Source organism: Equus przewalskii, chromosome 6 (assembly GCF_037783145.1).
Source record: "Equus przewalskii isolate Varuska chromosome 6, EquPr2, whole genome shotgun sequence".
NCBI classification, from domain to species: domain Eukaryota; kingdom Metazoa; phylum Chordata; class Mammalia; order Perissodactyla; family Equidae; genus Equus; species Equus przewalskii.
The window spans coordinates 34,441,323-34,459,860 of record NC_091836.1 but is presented as its reverse complement, the minus strand read 5'-3'; the positions used below and the strand labels follow the sequence as shown (position 1 = coordinate 34,459,860).

The 18,538-nt window shown below is 50.6% G+C and overlaps 1 protein-coding gene across 13 annotated transcripts in view; it reads right to left on the bottom strand.

The window, feature by feature from the left end:
* PKNOX2 (PBX/knotted 1 homeobox 2) overlaps positions 1 to 18,538 on the bottom strand; it is a 253,943-nt gene that overhangs the window by 58,692 nt on the left and 176,713 nt on the right. For 9 of the 13 annotated variants that reach the window (XM_070623372.1, XM_070623371.1, XM_070623370.1 and 6 more), the window contains 2 exons: positions 18,295 to 18,403; positions 3,796 to 3,935 (listed from right to left, as the gene is read on the bottom strand). In XM_070623372.1, the coding sequence (XP_070479473.1) occupies positions 3,796 to 3,935; positions 18,295 to 18,381 (227 nt within the window). In that variant the 5' untranslated portion in view covers positions 18,382 to 18,403. The remainder of the gene's footprint in view (positions 1 to 3,795; positions 3,936 to 18,294; positions 18,404 to 18,538) is intronic. The other 4 variants (XM_070623373.1, XM_070623381.1, XM_070623374.1 and 1 more) reach the window with 1 other exon arrangement.

Genomic DNA, 18,538 nt, shown 5'->3' with positions numbered 1-18,538 from the left:
GAGGTTTTCAGCCTCAGGGGTGAGAACCAATGCCTTAGCAGAGCAGTCTCAGCAAAGCCAACCTCCTCCCCCGCTCCTCCCCCACTCGCACCTGGCCAGGCCTAGCTCCCTGCCACTCTTCTGCTCCCCAGGACATCATGGTTTCCATGGGAACCCACTCACTTCAAAGGGGAACGAAGGAGACTGGAAGGGAGGAGGGAGAGGGGAGGCTGGATTAACCTCACCCTCTTGGCCCCATCTCCAAGCTGCTGGCAACCTAACCCCCAGGTCCTGGACAGCACCTAACACTATCCAGTCCTCTGGCATGGAGAGGTGGGGAGGAGTGGTCCAAGCTAAATTTTAACTTTTGGAGGGATAAATTCCAGGGTTGAGGTGGGGGCTGGGCAGGGAGAGAACTGAGCTGGGTCCAAACATGCGGTCCCCACTCCACAGGGTCTCCCTCCCCAAACCCCCTCTCAGCATTGCTCCTGGGCCACAAACACAATTACCCGCGATGTGCATCCAATCATGGGATCTGCTCGGATTAGACTGCAATCATTAATCTGAGCGGGAGCTCCTGGCTGCCTTGCTGATTAGCCCAGATGATGCTCTGGTATGATCCAATTAAAGACAGACTCTGCCTCCCCTCTTCCCCCTACACACATGCACACACACACACACACACACACACACACAGTTTCCACATCAGAAGGAACCAATACATTTCATTAACACACGCTCATACACAAATAAAACCTCAGGGGCACTGGCAGTCTCCCTCCACTCACAGGCACACCTCCTCCCTTTTGTCACACTGACCCTCTGTCACCCTGCAGGGGCCTGGTCAGGGGCAGGCCTCTCCCTTTCTTCCTTCATCTGTGGTTTTGGGAGGGGCTGTGGTAGGCGCTCTGAAAAGTCAGTGCTGAGCACTAATCTGAATCGAAAGGGTCTTGTTACATTTATTGACATGAAATGCCGACTCCCTGATGTGCTTTGGAGCAGCCAGGCTGCCCCAGGCAGGCAAATCTAATTAAAATTACCCGACCCTACAGGAGGCTGAGCTCCCTCCCTGGTCATCCCACAATGGCTGTAGAGAGGGCCGCTGGTACTAATGGGAGAGGTGTGGTTGTCGAAGACAACTCTGGAGCCCCTGGGGCAGGAGGCAGGGCAGGAAGGACTGCAGAGAAAAGAAGCTGGGAACACTGCTGATGTCAGCTCGGGCGTCCTGAGATGCCGGGCAGCCATGTTTGGCTGGGCAGATGGTGGCATCCAACCTGGGATTCCTTCTTCATGATCAGATGTCTGCAGAGATAATTTGGGCAAATGCCAAGGGCTATGGGGCAGTCAGCCTGGTGGGAGAAGGTAAAACTCAGGTGTGAGCAGGAAGAAGCGTTGAAGGAAGATCTGGGCCTTCATTCCTCAAGTGACGTCATGATGGACAGCTCCCATGGGGGAGGTAACCCACCTCTCCTGCACTTTGGCCTAGGTAGAGTATAAGCCTGGGATCTTGGAGCCCATGGAGCCCAGTGGGAAGAACAAGTGAACCTATCTGCTTTGTGCCAGACACAGGGCCAGGTGCTTACATGGGCTGTCTCATGAATTCTTACCAAACCGGCTCATTAAGTTCTATCATGAAACTAAAGCTCAGAGAGACTAGTACACAGAGGAGGTGGGAGTGAAGCCTAAGTTGCCAGAAACTTTTTGTTACATCACTAATCTGGAGGTCTTTCTAGACCATGATCTGTGCTCACTACAGGTCCCTGCCCCTTAGGGGCTGGGAAGGTGCCTAGGCCAGTCTTCAGGGTGCATCTGAATCACCTGGGATCTTGTTAAAGTGCAGATCATGAACCCTTAGGTCTGAGTGGGGCCCGAGATTCCGCATTTCTAATCAGCTCCTGGGTGATGCGATGCTGCTAGTCCATGGGCCATACTTTGAGAAGCAATGATCTAAATGGAGTACAATGGCTGTAACCCCAAGTCATCAGACCATCAGGCACGGTACTTTTCTGTCCCTTCTTACACTCCCCACAAAAGCATAAGCCCACCTCACAGGTTAATTTACAGGTGGCTATGCAGCCTCATCTCCCCATACCCAGATGCTCTGGCCACTGGCCGTTCCTGGAACACCTCATGCTCTACTCTGCACTGGAGGGTCCTACTCCACCCCATTTCTCCTCCTGGTGAACTCTCTTACTCGCCTTTAAGATCACACTCAAATATTGCCTCCTCTGTGAAGCCTTCTCTGTTAAAGCTCTGACCACACTATGCTAGTTTCTTTTTTGCATATCTGTCCGTTCCTGGAGAGACAGGGAAGAGCCCATGCATTTACCTTTATAGGCTGACCCTCTTTCCCCCGGAGTCCAGCACAGTGCCTCCGCATAGTAATAGGAAGGAGTCAGTGAAAGAGTGTGAAGGAAGTAGGGAAGGGAGGACAGGAGTGCCCTGACTCTCTGACAGGTACTATGACCAGATCCAGGAGTTCTTTGGGGCCTAAGGCAAAGCTCTCTACTTGCAGGCAGCTTGGCCTAGCCTGTCCATTGGGCAGAGTGGGGCCCAGGCCCTGAGTTTTGCCCCTCTACCAGGGTTGGGAGGGACCCTCGTGCCAGGATCTATGGGTCTGGACTCCAGGCTCTTGGCCTTGGAGGCATTTAGCTCATCTGAGTAACTAAAAATAATGCCAATGATAATGATGATAGCAATAATTACCACCATTACCATAAAGGCACTGTCATTGTGGGGAGGAGTGAGGAAGAAACCAGTCTTCTTCCTATTCAACTCCAGTTGACCATTCCACCCACATGCACTGGCGTTAGCACCTGCTGCAATGTATGCCCAGCCAGAGGTAAGCCATGCTTGCTGATCCATGGGAACGTGTGTGCTCACACAAGTGAATGTGAGCAAGGTCCAACCTCAGTACTGAGAGCTGACTCAGGCATCTTAATGGCGTGGGCTCCCCGTGAATAAATGATGATTAAAATCCCTCAGTCAGTTCTGCTCTGAGATGACTGCATCTTCTCCCCAACAGTGTGCACAAGGCAGACAGGAATTTCCCTAAGCACTTCCCCACCCCCCTGTAATGTTCAGGGCCCAGCCCTGGGTGCATGGGCTGACACAGAGCAAGATGAGACAAGCTGCCTGCTCTCAGCAAACTCCCCATCCGGGGGAGGCTGCCAGAACCACACAGTTACACATAACACCTGTTGCTAAAAAACAGACTACCATGAATCAAAAATGTGGTCCTAGGACCAGCTGTGTTAGATTCATCTGGAATGCTTTTAAAAATTCATATTCTTCTTCCTGTAGCTTGACCCACTGATTCAGCATTTCTGAGCATGGAGTCCAGAAATATGTCTTAACAAGCTCTCCCAGTGATTTTCGGGCACAGCAAAGTTTGTGTAATACCAAGTCCTGGATGGTGCAATGAGACGCCCAGTACTCTGGTGGGCTTGCTGGAGTGAAGACAACAATGGGGGACAGGCAAGGAGAGAGTCCTGAGGCAGCTGCCTGTTTGTGAGCTGAGGGTTTCTGATGCTCATTAGGGCTCATCTCCCCAGAGGGCATGAGGAACGGGTCCTCCTGGCAGATACTACCCAGACCCTCATATCCCTTACTAGACAATTCCAGGAAGCTAGAGTCAACCCACAGTGGACAGCTGAGAGATCTCTGGATTGGTTTGAGAGAGAAAGTGGTGAAGAGAGCAGCTGTTGTCCATAGTCTTTGATGAGCCCACCCACCAGCCTGCAATCTCATCTCTGAGGGCTGAGCTGGGCCTGAGGACAGTTGGGGATTTCTGAACATGGCTGAAATGTCTCCTACCTGTACACAGCTCTCTTGTCAGCCTCCAGCTGGGCCTGGGGGTCAATGGGGGCACTGGGCACAGGCGTGCTGGCAGCAGCCGAGGGTGCGGAGATGTGGACAGCCTGGGCCTTGGAGGGTGCCTGAGCGGTTGCCGTCATCTGCAGAGGGAAGAAAGGGGAGGCGGTGGGTTAGTAAGGCCAGGACAGCTGGTTCCCCAGCTGGAACTGTGAGGTCTACCTCGGCCTGTGGTGTGTGTGTGGATGAGAGAATTGTGAGGGTATAATGAGCATCCATTGGTATATGTGCCACAGTGGGAAGAAAGCAGACCTTTCTCCAAATGAGAAAGTTCTAGAGAACAATTTAGGACCATCAAAAACCAGGTGGTACATCAGCAGACTTTAAAAGAGACGATTCCTAATGCAAATTAAGGCACTGACCTCGGCCCAGAAGCAGAAAAAACAGAACAATGAACCCTTTAAATTGCGCATATGAGTCATTTGGGCCATAGTGGGCAGTAATAAGTTTGATCTGATGACTTGGAAGAACAGAAAAAAATATCTAAATTACTTCTCATTTGGACAGCGGTTTTCATTTAACATGAGCCAGAGGTAACTATGTTAAAGGTTTTGATTGATAACTGAATGGCTCTCCCAATTTGGTTTACCTGGGCACTTGAAGATAAGTTTTAGTAGACAATGGACAGATTTCTCTTCTTAGCTATAACGAATGTTCAGGGCATTGGTTTTCATCCTATGATACATGTTTTTGAAGGTGCCCTGTGAGCCCCAATTTTGTGCCACTCAGAGCAACTCTTTTTAGTATTACATATTGGACTTACTGTGTAAGATTTTGTTTAAAGAAATGATTAAATGTCTTTAAACTTTTTGATAACCATCATTACAGAATTTAATGTTTTTATATTTTCTGTAGTCAAATGGATCCCTAAAATATCATGAATGGAGATGTGTCCCACTGTTCTCTTCCTCCAGCCTGTCCACAGCACCAGCATAGCTCTTACCACCTGTGTTGCTGGGCTTGACTTACTTGTCTGCCTCCTTCATGAAAGCCCTAGTCACACCTTCACCCCCAGCACCCAACTGACACCGAGTAGATGCCTAGTATTAGTTGAGAAACTGAGCAAGTGAATACACCTTGAAAGAATCAGATATTTTACAGCTGGAAAATTCACCCTTGCTCTAGGTCCCTGCTTTCTGGAAGAAGAAGTATTGTACTTCCATGGACACAAGCACATTCTTGCTGGTGCTGATATCCCCAAGATACTGGCTGTCTCATTTTCTTCATTTAGATCTCTGCTCAGGTGCCACGTCTTCAGCATAAAATAGAACCCCACTTCCCCTTGCTATCCCCTCCTTTGCTTCATTTCATAGCCCTTACCATGACCATATACTATATACCTACTTGCATTAGTTATCTTCTCTCCCACTCCCAACCAAAATTTAAGCTTAAACACAGCTTGATGTGTATCGTATTCCTAGGGTCCAGAATAGCCTGGCACTAGTAGGTACTCAATAAATATTTGTTGAATCAATGAATTAACAAATGACGGAATTTAACACTTCTAACACTTGGGCCAAAAAAAAAAAATCAATAATAAAAGTGCAGAACAGGGGAGACATGATCAGGCAGCAGTGTTTTAGTTGACAGCAGGCTCAGTATGTCCAAAGTGTAATGTGTCTGTCAAAAAAGCAAACAAACAACAATAACCTAAACTATCACTCTCTGAGGATGCGTTAACAGGAGCCTGGCTCACACACAGCTCCTAGTCCCATCCCACTCCACTGAACCAGGTCCAGGAAAGTATATGCAGAGGAGAGCTAACCAGGCTGGTGGTGGGATTCTGCACTATGTCGGATGAGGAATACTTGAATCAGGAATGTAGAAGAAAGACTTGGTGGATGGGGGAGATGGAGAGACATGAGAGGCCCCTTTGAATATCCAAACGAGGGATTAGATTATATCAATTCTGTTCTGTCCACCCCAAAGAGTCAAACGACAAACAATGCACTAAATCCATATAACATGGAAACAGAATTGGGCTCAACCCAAATAAGTTTCTAAGCCTCCGAGCTCGCCAAGGCTGGAATGGACCACGTCCAGGAGGTGGTGAGTTTCCACTATTGCAGAGGCCAAGCAGAATCTGATTCATCAGCTGGGCCCCTGGGGAGAGGATGGACGCTCCCTAGCTGGGTGGCTGGGTTAGGTGACATCTGAAGTCCCTTCCAACACTGATAGGCCATGAGAATGCACTTGAGAGCTTTCATGATCACTGCCCACTGCGCAGGGTTGGCGTGAGGCTCAGATTAGATGATATATAGTATGTAAAAGTGCTTTGGAAACTCTAAAGTGCTTCCCAGATGGAGGGGTGGTTGTTGTCATTAAACACGAGATTTCCAGAATGTGCTTCTTTCATAAAGCAAGGCACAGCTATGTCTGCACAGCTCATTTGAGGGTGAAATATAGGGTAGGCTGCTCTGCTCTACCCACTAAGGGTGAATTTCCTCACGTCCTTGAAGGAATCCACAAGGGGCTTCCATGAAGCTGAGCTTTTGGGAGGGAGAGGAATGAGGGGAGATGCTCCTTTTCCTCTCACCTCCCCTTCCTAGGCAGGACTTTGGGGAAAGGTGGAGGGAAAGCCCTGCTGGGATACAGAGGAAAGAGCAGAATGAAAATGTAAATCAAAACTGGTCACTTGCCAGCATCCCAAGAGGCCTCAGCTGACAGGCTGTTACTGAGGCTCAGGGAGGGGGGAGAAGGAGGAGGAGAGAGCAGAGCTGGTCTGAGGAGGACCATGATTCAAATTTATTTAGCTCCTGGGGGCCAATTCAGCAAACTCTGCATTTCCTCCAGGTTTGGAGAATGAGTATTTATCTCCAAATAGATTTCTTTTTCTAGCCAGAGACCTCCATTTCCCAAGAACTGGAGCTCAGAAGGGGAGGCCCTGTTGCCATCCACAGGGTCTGAGGGGCAGGGGGCCGGGGGTGACTTGTGGTGAGGTTTTGTGGGGAGGTTACTGGGCAGCATAGCCTAAAAGAATAGGAGCAGGGGGAGAGACCGGATGGACCAGGGGCAGGGCACAACCTTTAAATGACACATTGGAGCTCCCTTGTTCTGGCCTGTGAAAGCCAACTTAAATTTTCGGGAATTTTGCAAGCTGATTGACTTCACATTGGTAGCTTGAACTTGGCCATGGTGGGAACACTGACATTATGGAAATTGGCACATGCTGCAAATCAGGGCCTCTCCACAACCCCTACCCAGAGAGCCTGTTGTTAAATATTTACTAGCACACCACTAATGTCAGGGTTTCTCTCCAAATAACTTTCTCCTGTTCTTCTCGATCTGGCATTTGAAGAAACTAGCCTTACACACTCCATGAGGTCACTTGGTGTGTCCACAGCCGGTCCCAGAACCAACCACTGCAGACTCTGAGCCCTCCTCCCAGGAGACCTCAGAGCACTCAGGAAATCCTACCCAGGCAGCAAACTGGGGACAGGGTGTAGATATGGCACCACACAGACAGCAAGGGCAGTCCCTTTTCAACAAGAGAAACACAGAGGAGGAGGAGAGGCAAAATTGAACAATATCTTGAGAACTTTCTGGGCGATCAGAAAAGCCTCAGAGAGTGGAAGGAGCAGGGAATCTGAGGCCCTGGGTTTGATGTTCCTCTGTCAATTAGTAGCTATGCATTTTGGGGTAAGTTTCCTGACCTCTTTGACCCTTGGGTTCCTTATTTGTAAAAAGCAGGGGATAATACCTACTGAATAGGCTATAAGGATTAATCGAGAAAACAGGACAATGACTAATGGACAGGAAGGTGGCAGCATTCCCTAGAAGGCCGCCCCGCTGTGAGCTGCAATGTTGTGTCCAGAACCTACACAGGGTTCTGTGGTTCTCATCTCCTCTTACCTGAGCCTCCTTTCTTGGGTCAAAGGCCCTGTAGCCACCACACCACACTCTTGCCTCCCACACACGTGACAGCCCCTGGACTCCTCTCTGTCATCTAGCTGGAACCAGCCCTGCCTTATGCTTGGAGTGAAAGGGCCCTGCCCCGATTCTCGGTTTGTGAGACCTTGAGATGAAAGTTCCTAACCAACTGCACCCCCATCCTAAAATAGAGTGGGAGAAGTTGGGGGTTGTAAGCTGTGTGCATAGGACTGCAAAACCTGGAGGGGCTGAGAGATCCAATGCCCCGACTGTCCAGTCTGACCACGTAAATGAGCAGGAGATGTTTGTGGTGTGATTTAAGAGGTGCTGGGAAGCATATCTTGCCTGTCTACTGCAGTAGATGCTGGAATGCCCCACTGACTCTTTTGGTTCTGTTAAGCATCTCCCTTTCCAAATTGGAGGGGGAGAGTGGCAGATTACGTGCTAATGAGCTAAAAAAAATCTCGATAGCTTATTATACGTTCAACAATAAACCTGGGCAATAATTTAGTGTCATCCCCATTTTATATATGAGAAAACAGAAGCCCACAGAGGTGAAGAAACTGCCAGCAAACACAGATAGTTTGTGCAAAGGTTGGGGCAAGAACAAGGGCTTTCTGACTAATCATACTGTGTGAATTGTTGTATTTAATGACTTTTTTTTGAAGAGGAGAATGGGAAGGTTTATTTCCCCCTGAGTGAAAAAGGGGGCAGAAGAGGAAGGGAGCTAGAATCAGAATGAGGCTTCCGCTCCCAGCACATGGTCTTGTGTTTCTATCTAGTTCACCCCGTCCTCACTGCCAGCCCGGTTTCCCCCATGCCCCATCCAACCTCTCAGACACGAGTCAAAGGCAATTCCCCAAACGCTGGTCGTTCCGTGTGGAACCCAAACAGGAGGTCCTGGATGGTTTATTCATCAACAGTGGCTCAATGCTACTGTGTTCACTTCCCTCGGAGGCTGCGGAGGAGCCTCACCACACAGGGCTGCATCAAGGTTGGTCAAGGCCTCCTGCCAGCTTCCATTCAGAGTTCCTTTCTTTTACTCATGGGAGGTGGGAGCTCGTGGCTCAGAAGGAGGGATGACACCACACTCTTTCTAGCACGCCACAGAGGTAGTTTCCTGGAGACATTGGCACCGGATAGCACTGAATCCCACCTTTTCCCCTCGCTGCTGAGCAACCTTGGATATGGAACTTTCCCTTTTGGGCTTCAGTTTTCTCATCTGTGAAATGGCAGTGATGCTCCCTACCTCCCATCACCATTGTGAGGATTGCTGTCTCCTTCAGTGGATGCTGGCTGAGCATCAACAACAGGTCATGCACAAGGGGTCATGTGCTTCCACGGCCCTGAGCACACTGTTTAGCTACATCTGCTTACTTGTCTCTCTCCTCCATTAGACTGTGGGGTCCTGGAGGGCAGGGACCACATCTTTGCTGTTGACTGTTGCAGCCACAGTGTCTGATACAGAGAGTGTCCAAAATAGCTACTGAAGCAGGGATGATTGGCAGTGGAGTGGGTAGGCCTTTCTATCAAACGGTTCCTTTTCGGCTACACATTTACCTTCTTGACCCTGAATGCCTCAAGCCACAACAGAGAAGTTACAGTCTCTGACCACATATTTTTTGGGAGTCATGGGCAACCAGCCCAGAGCTGGAGATAATGGGACACAGCATGGTACACTGGCATGAGCATCTACTCCAGCTTGACTCTCTGCTTGTGTGACTTGGGCAAGTTACTCAACCTCATCTATAAAATGGGAGTAAAATTCCTAAGGTAGAGTTGATAGAATTAAATGAGATAAAGTATGCAAAGCATCTGGCATTTAATAGATTCTCAGCATATGGTAGTTATTATTATCGTAACCCACACAACCTGCAGCCCACACTCAGCTGCTTTCGCTCCTGTTACGTGAGCTGCCCTGGAGTCCTGCCCCCAGTGAAGGAACCCACTCCCCAGGAAGCACTCAGGGAGTGGGGCAGGCTTGGGCTCAGGTGCAGGGAGAGGGTGCTGTGGTGTCATGGAAGGAGACATTACTCATACCAGCTATGCCACTTTGGGCAAGTGACTGTTCCTCTGATCCTCAGTTTCCTTACAAGGTAAAAATGGAGCTAGTAATACCTCTTTCCAGGGTCCCGGGAGAGCACATGCGAGGGTGCACTGCACACAGTAGATGCTCAGTAAACCTTGGTTTCTAAGCATTTTTAACACTTCCTTTTCCTAGCCTTCTGCTCTGAATCCAAATCCCACTCCCTGTCCGTAATCTGCCCCAGATGCTCCAGCACCCACACCTCCCATGTCCCCATACACACACCCTTCCTCCCACAGCAGGCCTTGCTCTTTGTGACTCTTACACCTACGTACCTCTCACAGGGTCCTTTCTGCAAACCCTGGGCAACCTAGGCCTGCACCTTCTCAGCATCACTCAGCACCAACACTCCTCCTAAGGGGACACTCCCTCTTCTGAGCCCTCCACCTGGCCCCAGGCAGGGTGGGAGATGCCCATCCCCAGTGCCTGCCCACCAATGTGCTCTGGAGAACATTGGTGGCTGCAGAGGCCTGGCCCACTAGGGGCCGCTGAGGCTCCAGCAGGGCTGGGCTGGGCTTGCTGGGGAGCTGGCACTCTCTGCAGGACCAGGGCAAGCCGGTAAGGTGGCATCTGGTTTCCTCACAACCAGGAGAGAGTCCAAGGACCTGGGAGGAGGTCAGAGCTTGAAGCCACTTGGTAAATATCAGGTTTGGCCTGAACAGGTGGAAGGCAGCAAGGGGCATGGCTGATGTTTTTAGGGGGAGAGCGCAGCCCACAGGGCGCTCCAGGCCTGGACCTGTTCTCTGACCCCGGCCTTGTCTCTGGAGCAACCCTCCCCTCCCCGCACCCTTTACCCCATCAGACCCTGCTGCAGAGGGTCGCATGAACACACCCGATGATTTACATCTTTATGCCTTTGCTCCCACAGCTGCCTCAGCAGGAAACATCCACCTTTCTCCCAGCGCTGCCTCCCTCCTGCCCCCTCCTGCCATGTGTAAACCTACCCCTCTTCCCAGACTCAGCTGCAGCATTGACTCTTTCAAGAAGCCTTTCCCAATTCTCCACAGCCCCCAGACCCGGGGGACCTTGATCCCTACCTCAACTGTGTATGTGTCAACCTTAACACCTGTAATACTTCAGGGCCCTTATTTGTCTGTCTCCCTGAGTGGACAGGCTTCCCAGCTCCCATCACCATGCTGGCTCATAGTTAGCTCCCAGTGTGTTTGCTAAATGATTGAATGACTGACTGAATGAGGGAATAAGAGAGTGATGTTTTGAAAGGCTCAGGGAGGGGCTGGCCCAGTGGCATAGTGTTTAAGTTCGTGCGCTCCACTTCAGCAGCCTGGAGTTCACTGGTTCGGATCTCGAGTGGGACCTATGCACTGCTCAGCAAGCCATGCTGTGGCAGGCGTCCCACATAGAAAATAGAGGAAGATGGGCAGAGATGTTAGTTTAGGGCCAATCTTCCTCAAAAAAAAAAAAAAAAAAAAAAGACTCAGGGATCCAAAATGGAAGAGGCCAACGAAATCTCCTTCAAATATCCCCCAACCCCATCAGTCCAGGGACATGAAGGGCTGGCAGCAGAGCCAGGGCAGCCCAGACAAGTTTGAAGAGGCTCCTGGAAAAGCCAGCCTAGGTCACATACATTCTGATCCCAGGGCCGACCAGACAGAACAAACTACAGAAAAATTAATTTAGTGGTGTAGAATGGTGGGGGGTGGGGGGGCGCTGTCTTAATGAATTTTAAAAGGGGTTTGTAGGCAGTGGCTCACAAAATGAGTCTTGTAAAATGTTCACTGGCCTGGCCTGCACTCCTGGGGTGTTACTGACATGTGGCTAATAGGAAGAAGGCTATGGACTTGGATCCAAGTCTTTCACTTCCCAGCTTTGTGCACTTTCCTGGGAACTGTCTGCTCCCCACCTTTCCCATGCATCCCTGGAGGACCGCTCACTTGCATAATAGTCCCAAACCAGTGATTTCCAGTAGGCCTTTTAGGGGTCATATCAGAATCTCAGCGTGTGTATGCCTGTGTGTGTGTCGGGAGTGTGTTTACAGCTAGAGGCTCATATTTGATATGACTACTGTGTTCCTAATAAAAAGCAGAGTAATTAAAGTTTAATCCAATCTTGGCTCCTGGAGATGTACAGAAGACAGGGTGGAAATCAGTGTCAGGGTCATGGGTGAGCAGAGGCCAGGAACCACCCAGGGAACCACCCTCTACTTTTCATACCCACACTCTTAACCATCCTGTGAGGCAGGGGGCCAGAAGTTATTCCCATTTTACCAATCGGAAACGAAGGCCCAAAATGGAGCATCAGTTCCATGAGGGCAGGAACTATTAATTTTGTACCCAGTACACAGCACAAGGTCTGAAGACCCACCAACAGCACTCAATATATATTATGCATCAAATGGATGAGTGAATGAGAGAAATGGTACTGAAATTACTTGCCTACATGTGTATAATTCATCAGCAGCGGAGCTGGGACAAGGCCTAGGATTCCTGAATTTCTACTACATTGACTCATCCCTCTGTTCCTCCTCCAGACCACAAACTCCAAGGACAACGAGCACCTTTGGGCCCTTATTCACCCATCCCCCCTCCTGCCAGGCCACACAGACACCGGAGCTCCTAGAAGATTGCACCGGAAAGGCAGGAAGGCAAGTCCAAGCACTCCTCAGGCCCGCTGCTGACTTTGGTCACCTGTTCCCTGATTTATTTTAAGCTTTGTATACTGGGCCATTAACTATTTTTGTAGCTGTTTAGGGCACTCATCTTGCTTGGAGGCAAGAGGATAGACAATAAAATCTCTGTGTTTTGGGTAAATATCAGAATTAAGGTAGTAATTTCATCAAATAAAAAACCTAGACAAGGCCATTAGAGTGAGTGTTTCTTCACAAGCTTACAAGTCCTGTTGCCAGCCCACCGTCTCCTAAGTGGGGCATGGAGGCCCCATGGTCGGACCTGAAGGCTGTTTTTGCCTTTTACACATGAAGAATCCAGGTCTTGAGTGGGCTGGAGTTCAGGGATATGTCCAGTTCAAAGACATGGGTGGCCCAAGCAGGCCATGGAGAGATGTCATTATGCACAAAGAGAAGAAAGGCCCAGCAGAAAATAAAAAAGAAAGAGGAGTCCATTCGGATAAGTCAAAGCAAGGGAAGGCAGGTCACCCATGTGGTCCCTGGGGTGTTGCCCCCAGGGGCAGAGGGAGCCGTCAATCACAGCCGGAGAAAAGGCTTAGGGGGACTTTCAAAGCTGCTGAATTAACTCTATTGCAGCAAAGCGAATGTGTTTCACAGGCAGCTGAGCAGAGGGCCCTGCAAGGCAGGGGGCTCCAGCCCTTAAAGAGATGAGACGAATGTGAAGTGAGAAAACATCTGAACCCGCTTCTGCCCATCACAGCTGTGTGGCCTGGATGGGGGCCATTCACAGCCAGGGGCCCCAGCCACCCCCTCTGCCTCCAGTTAATGAAACCAGCATGGGGATCCTAATGACTGATCAAAGCCCATCCAGCTTCCCCAGGATGTCTGCTCCCCTGGCCCTGCCCAGAGTGGGAATGGCGCTAGGACAGGGAGGGAGAGAAGGTCCTCAGAGGAGAAGAGGGGAAGAGAGATGGGTCTAGCCTCCCCCAACATGGCTGGCCCAGCCTTAGCCTTCCTGTTGTGGGATGGGAGAGATAGCATCATCTTGACCCCAGATCTCCAGGTAGTTTCCTGGAGTCTTGGACACTATTCTTCTGACTCTGAGGATTGTGGGAAGATGGAGGAACACAGCTTTTGCCAAAACGTCCCAAGCAAATGCTTGACTTCCTTCTGAAGTCTGAGCCACCCATACTGGGTTCTACTTTGCCTGTCTCCCCTCCCTCTGGTCAGTAATGAGGATGCATCCTTGGTGAATTGCCAAAACCCTTCTAATATCACCCATCATCAAGTCATCCTACATAGGCACCTCACTATTTACCTATCAATTTGTTCCTAATCTAAACTGTTAACTGAGTGCCTGCATTCACAGAGGGCTGTGCCTAGTGGGTCGGACTAGGAGCCACTGGGATTTCTGCTTTCTAGACAAATGCACATGCAGCTCGACATGCTGGGCACACGCAGACGGAGGAATACTAAACATTGAATTCATGCACAAATAGACCAGATAAAATATTTGTCTTGTCTATAAGCCAAGGGCAAAGATATTTGTGGAACAGTAGGTATGTGTGTAGGTTTGAGAAGAGTGGGGGGAGGCAGCTGATAGCAGGAGCTTTTGTGTGTGAGTAAGGTGAGGGTGGAGAAGCTGGTGCTTCACTAGAAAGTCCGGATGGTTTCCTGAAATTGCTGGTGGAGCTACAGAAGGGAGAACTTGGCTTGGTGGGTGATGTTGCTTATGGAGTGTTACAGGAAACGGGCGGACATGAGTGACACTTCAGAGGTGAAGAGAGAGTACACGAATGAAGGGTATATGCCTACAAGGAGTGAGAAGGCGCTTGTGTCACCACAAAAATTCTGGGAGAGACACTGGAGTGACACATGTAGTAGAGAACATATTCAAGAGTTCCATTAGGATCAGTGGGGGCGTGGGGGCAATGAGGCGGGGGGTTGTGAAAGTCCAGTGACAGATGGCCAGGCTGTGGCAGAGATGTAGAAGAATGGAAGGAGGGTGCTATAGGAATTCACATACTCTATTGAACGGAGGGACCACACACCTCGTTCATATCCAGGTCTCCCTGGAGACAATGTTTTCATTAAACAATCATTGCAGATCCACGATCCCAGTGACTTGCCCCTCCCTCTCAGGGCATAAACTGAGGGTCTGGATCAAAGGCTCAGCTATGGCAGGCTGGAGTTGAGGTACTGTAGTTAGACAGCAGAGGGTGCTGCGACCCTGACAGAATTTAACAGGAAGCCACCAGAAGGAGGAAGCAGGCCACAAGAAGGGTTTCAGTGGGTTGTTGCTTTTGCACTTTCTAAACGTACGGTCTATCTTTAGTGCACAATAAACACAGAGTGACATCCTTACAAGTAATCATGGAGTTTCCCCAGGATGGGTTGAAACAGAACCGAGGGGCCAGAAGCTGCTTGGCCATCATACCACTTGGCTTGTGCCCAAATAGCATGGGGCCATAACCATTAGCGCTTCTCTACTAAAATGGGAATTAAAAAAAGCCTCCCTCATTTTTAATAACTTTATTCCCCAAACTTCAAAAATGAAATTGCCAACTTAAGAACTTGCCTTGAAAAAAAAAATTCTAATTTATTATAAAGAAGGTCCGGGGCTTGGGAATTTTTTAATGCAGATTCCTAATTTTCCAAAGTGAGATTCTCCTGTGCATTTGAATAGATTATGCTCAGTATTGCTAGCCCTTAGCACAACGGGAACATTATTAAAACGACTGCACAGGTCTCAGAGGAAGGGCTCTGCTGCTCGCTTTCTTTCTCATTTGGGGGACTTCGTATCACAGACTGTCCATTTTTGCCTGCGGAAGAAACTGGGTTTCTGAAGAGGTGATATGGAGATGTGCTCAGCTGTCCAGGCCTTGAGGAAACAAGTCGCACCAGGTCCAAAAGTAATGAGATTAGACCTGAGGGAACGAGGTGAAAGTGGGGAATCCTTTCCAGAGAGCCCCATTTAGGAAGTGATTCCCCTGTGTGCCTGACCCACGTTCCTTTTAGGCCGGGCTTTCCTGAGGACACTGAGTGTCAGAGAGGAGCTGGCTCTCTAGGATAATGAGCATGATGAGGGCAATGGAGCAGGGCATCCTCTGAGGACCTGGGCTCAGCCTCTTGAAAGCATAAAGTGAAGAAGACAGGAGGTCCATAGCAAGTTCCCCAGCAGAAAACTCACACGGAAGAGTCATTCCAAGGCGGGAGCCACTTCTAGGAGCCTCAAAGAGTGGGGAAAAGGGCCTCCCCGAGAGCCACCTGGCCTCAAAGTCTCGCCCTCTCTGTAGAGAAGAGCTTCTCCCCAGGAGTCAGAGCTCTTTGTTCTGGGGACCTCCCCGACCTTCTCCATCCCACCCATTCCATCCCTGCCCTAACTCCTCCCCATGAGCTCCCATCCTGGTCAGTTTCCCTGGGAACCAGCTGGGCTCAGGGAAGGCCCATGGCAATCTAGCCATGGCCTAGTGGCCTAGCCAAGGCCATAAATACCCTAGACCTTGGCCTGGTCACTTTACTGTGGACACTGAGACTTCCTCTCAGACACTTCATTCCTGGACCTCTGGGGCAACAAAGAGACGTGTAGCTTCTCCAGGACAAATTATTCCTTTGCTGTAAATGTGAGTATTTTCATTGGTGAAGTCCTGGTGGCTCCTCAGAGAGGAGAGCCTTGGGATAGTCCCTGTGTCAGGCTTCTGCTCCCAGGCCCTAGACGGGGAACTGGAGCCTCCCTTCCTCCCCCTAGATGCTAGAGCAGCTCAGTGGTGGCTTCCGGGGGGCTGAGCGCCTTAGGGCTGCAGCCCCATCGCCATCACCTTCCTCAGCAGCTGGGATGTATTAATTCTCAGTTGTGTGCTGAGACTTAAATTAGGCTCCTCTACTTAACTACACCCGGATCTGCATTCTTGGACAACACAGGCCCTCACTGCAGCTCTCCTGCTAATCCCCACCAAACCCAAACTTCTCCCAGCTGCCCAGGCAGGCAAAACGGGGCGAGTGGGAGGGAGGGAGGCGGCAGCCACCAGCTGTGCTCTCTGACCTCTTGGCCTTACCCTGAGTCTGTCCCTGAGCCTTGGGTATGAGGGTGTGGGCCTCCGCACGTACCACCTGCTAAATACAGGAAGCGTCCCCATGTGCGTTCCCTATTCCTACTGTGGAGCTTGAAGAGCAGTCTCCAGCTACAAAAGAAATGGAGCTAAAGTTCCTGCCTCTTAATTAATACCCCAGGGGTCCCTGACACTGCCTGAGCAGACAAGGAAATGGGTCTGTGTCTACTGAGGAAGGACAATGCTTGCCCCCATTATGGCCCCTGGGTTCCTAGGTTTCCACCAGTCCCTGCCTCTGTCTGTACTTCATCTCTGGGACCTGGGACTATAGAGGGAAGGGCCTTGACATAGTGTTGGACACCTGGAAGCTTTCAAATAGAGGACCTATATAAACACCAAGCCCCAACCCTGGTCATTCATGGAGCTACTGACGTGGGCAGAGGGTTTGCCAAATAACGAGGTTGGGTTGGGGAGAGACTAGGAGGGAGCATGGAGTTGGTCTGTGAGAGCAGGAGGGGGGAACAAACGGACACGTGCTCAAAGGTCAGTGAATGACCAGAGCTGCTGGACTTTCAGGGGAGAGAAGTCAGTGGTGGCCCGCATGCCAGATACTCTGTGAAGAGTGAATTCCATGGAGGGATAAGGACAGAGAGAGCTGCTATGCTCCCACTAGGCTGGGGGTGTCAGGGCCACGGGACCTAAGGTGAACAAAAGTCTGCCCACCCCGCACCTGCATCCTAATATCCCTGTCATGCTGCATAAATCTTCCATGTGGTGGGTGAGAAGGGCTGCATTTGAAAGGCTGACGAGCCAGGGAGAGCAGGGCACGTCAGAGAAGGCTGCCGAAGAAACTGAGGATGGCTGCCGGGCACACGGGGGCGCTCACTGCACACCGTTACATGAATGAATATTTCAGCCGGCTGCATTTCACATTATAGTTGCTCAATAAATAATTATTGAATGAATATTGACTTGGGAGACCAGGGTAGAGAAAAAAAGAGTGTGTGAAGGTAAAGCCGGAGAATGAAACCTTCTGAGAAAGCACAGCCACATAACTAACTCAAAAGACCCTAGTGTGGAGGGGAGGCCCACACGGGGGAAGCGAAGAGCAGAAGTGATCACCTCAAGGACTGTGGGAGCCCAACCCACAAAAGCTGGGCCAGGCCTCCAGGAGGAGGAGAAGAGATAATAGGGAGACAGGGGGAAGCCAGTGCCTTCTGCAGGAGTTGCAACCAGGTGGGAGTCTCAGAAGAACTTGGTGGGGGGGGCTGCTGTGTCTGAGCTGAGGGACGGAAACTGGGACCCAGAGGGAAAGGGTTGGAAGGTGTAGAGAAAGGGTCCTGGCCTTTTTCTGGAGAGAAGCAGAGAAGAGCCCTGAAGAGACTGGAGATTCCTCCAATAGGCAGGGAGAGAAGGACCGGATGTAATGGTGCAGTGACCAGTGAATAGGGGGGTCGGTACAAAGGAACCTCTAATTAAGAAGTTTCCCAAAACAATCAAAGGCAGCCTCGATTTACCTGTGCCTGGGTCTCCCCGAGCAAGGGCATGGGCAGGACGTTTGTCTGACGTCTGCTCTGACTGTGAACAGGACCATGACTAGGTGCTCTAGGCAACAGTGTGAGGTGCTGGCAACAGAGTGACCCACACAGGGTCTGAACCTGGTGTTTTGTCAAATGCAATGACTCCCTCTGGGGGTTCTGTGTTTTCTGGGCTCTTTCCAGAGAGGCATCCCCAGGCCCAACAGGGGAAGAGCCCAGAGAAAGCCAGGACACAGCTGAGGGAGGCCTAGCCCTGCCCTCCGCCCCAGGGAAGGCCACCGCACCCCCTTCCCAGGCTGGTCAGTCGGCACTCACCTGCGGGCTGTCCTGGTAGGGTGGGGGAGGGACATTCTGCGTGGCCATCATCGTCAGAGCGGGGGCTGGGGAGGCATGTTGCATCATGGGATTGATTCACATCGAGGATCTGTGGCAGGAGAAAGGGGGCCGCACCGTTAATACGCTGAGCGCAGGGAGCCCTGGGGACCAGCCGGCTGGACATGTTCTCAGGCTGGGCCACCTGGACTAACTGGATACAGCAAGGGCTCGAGGCCCTTCAGGG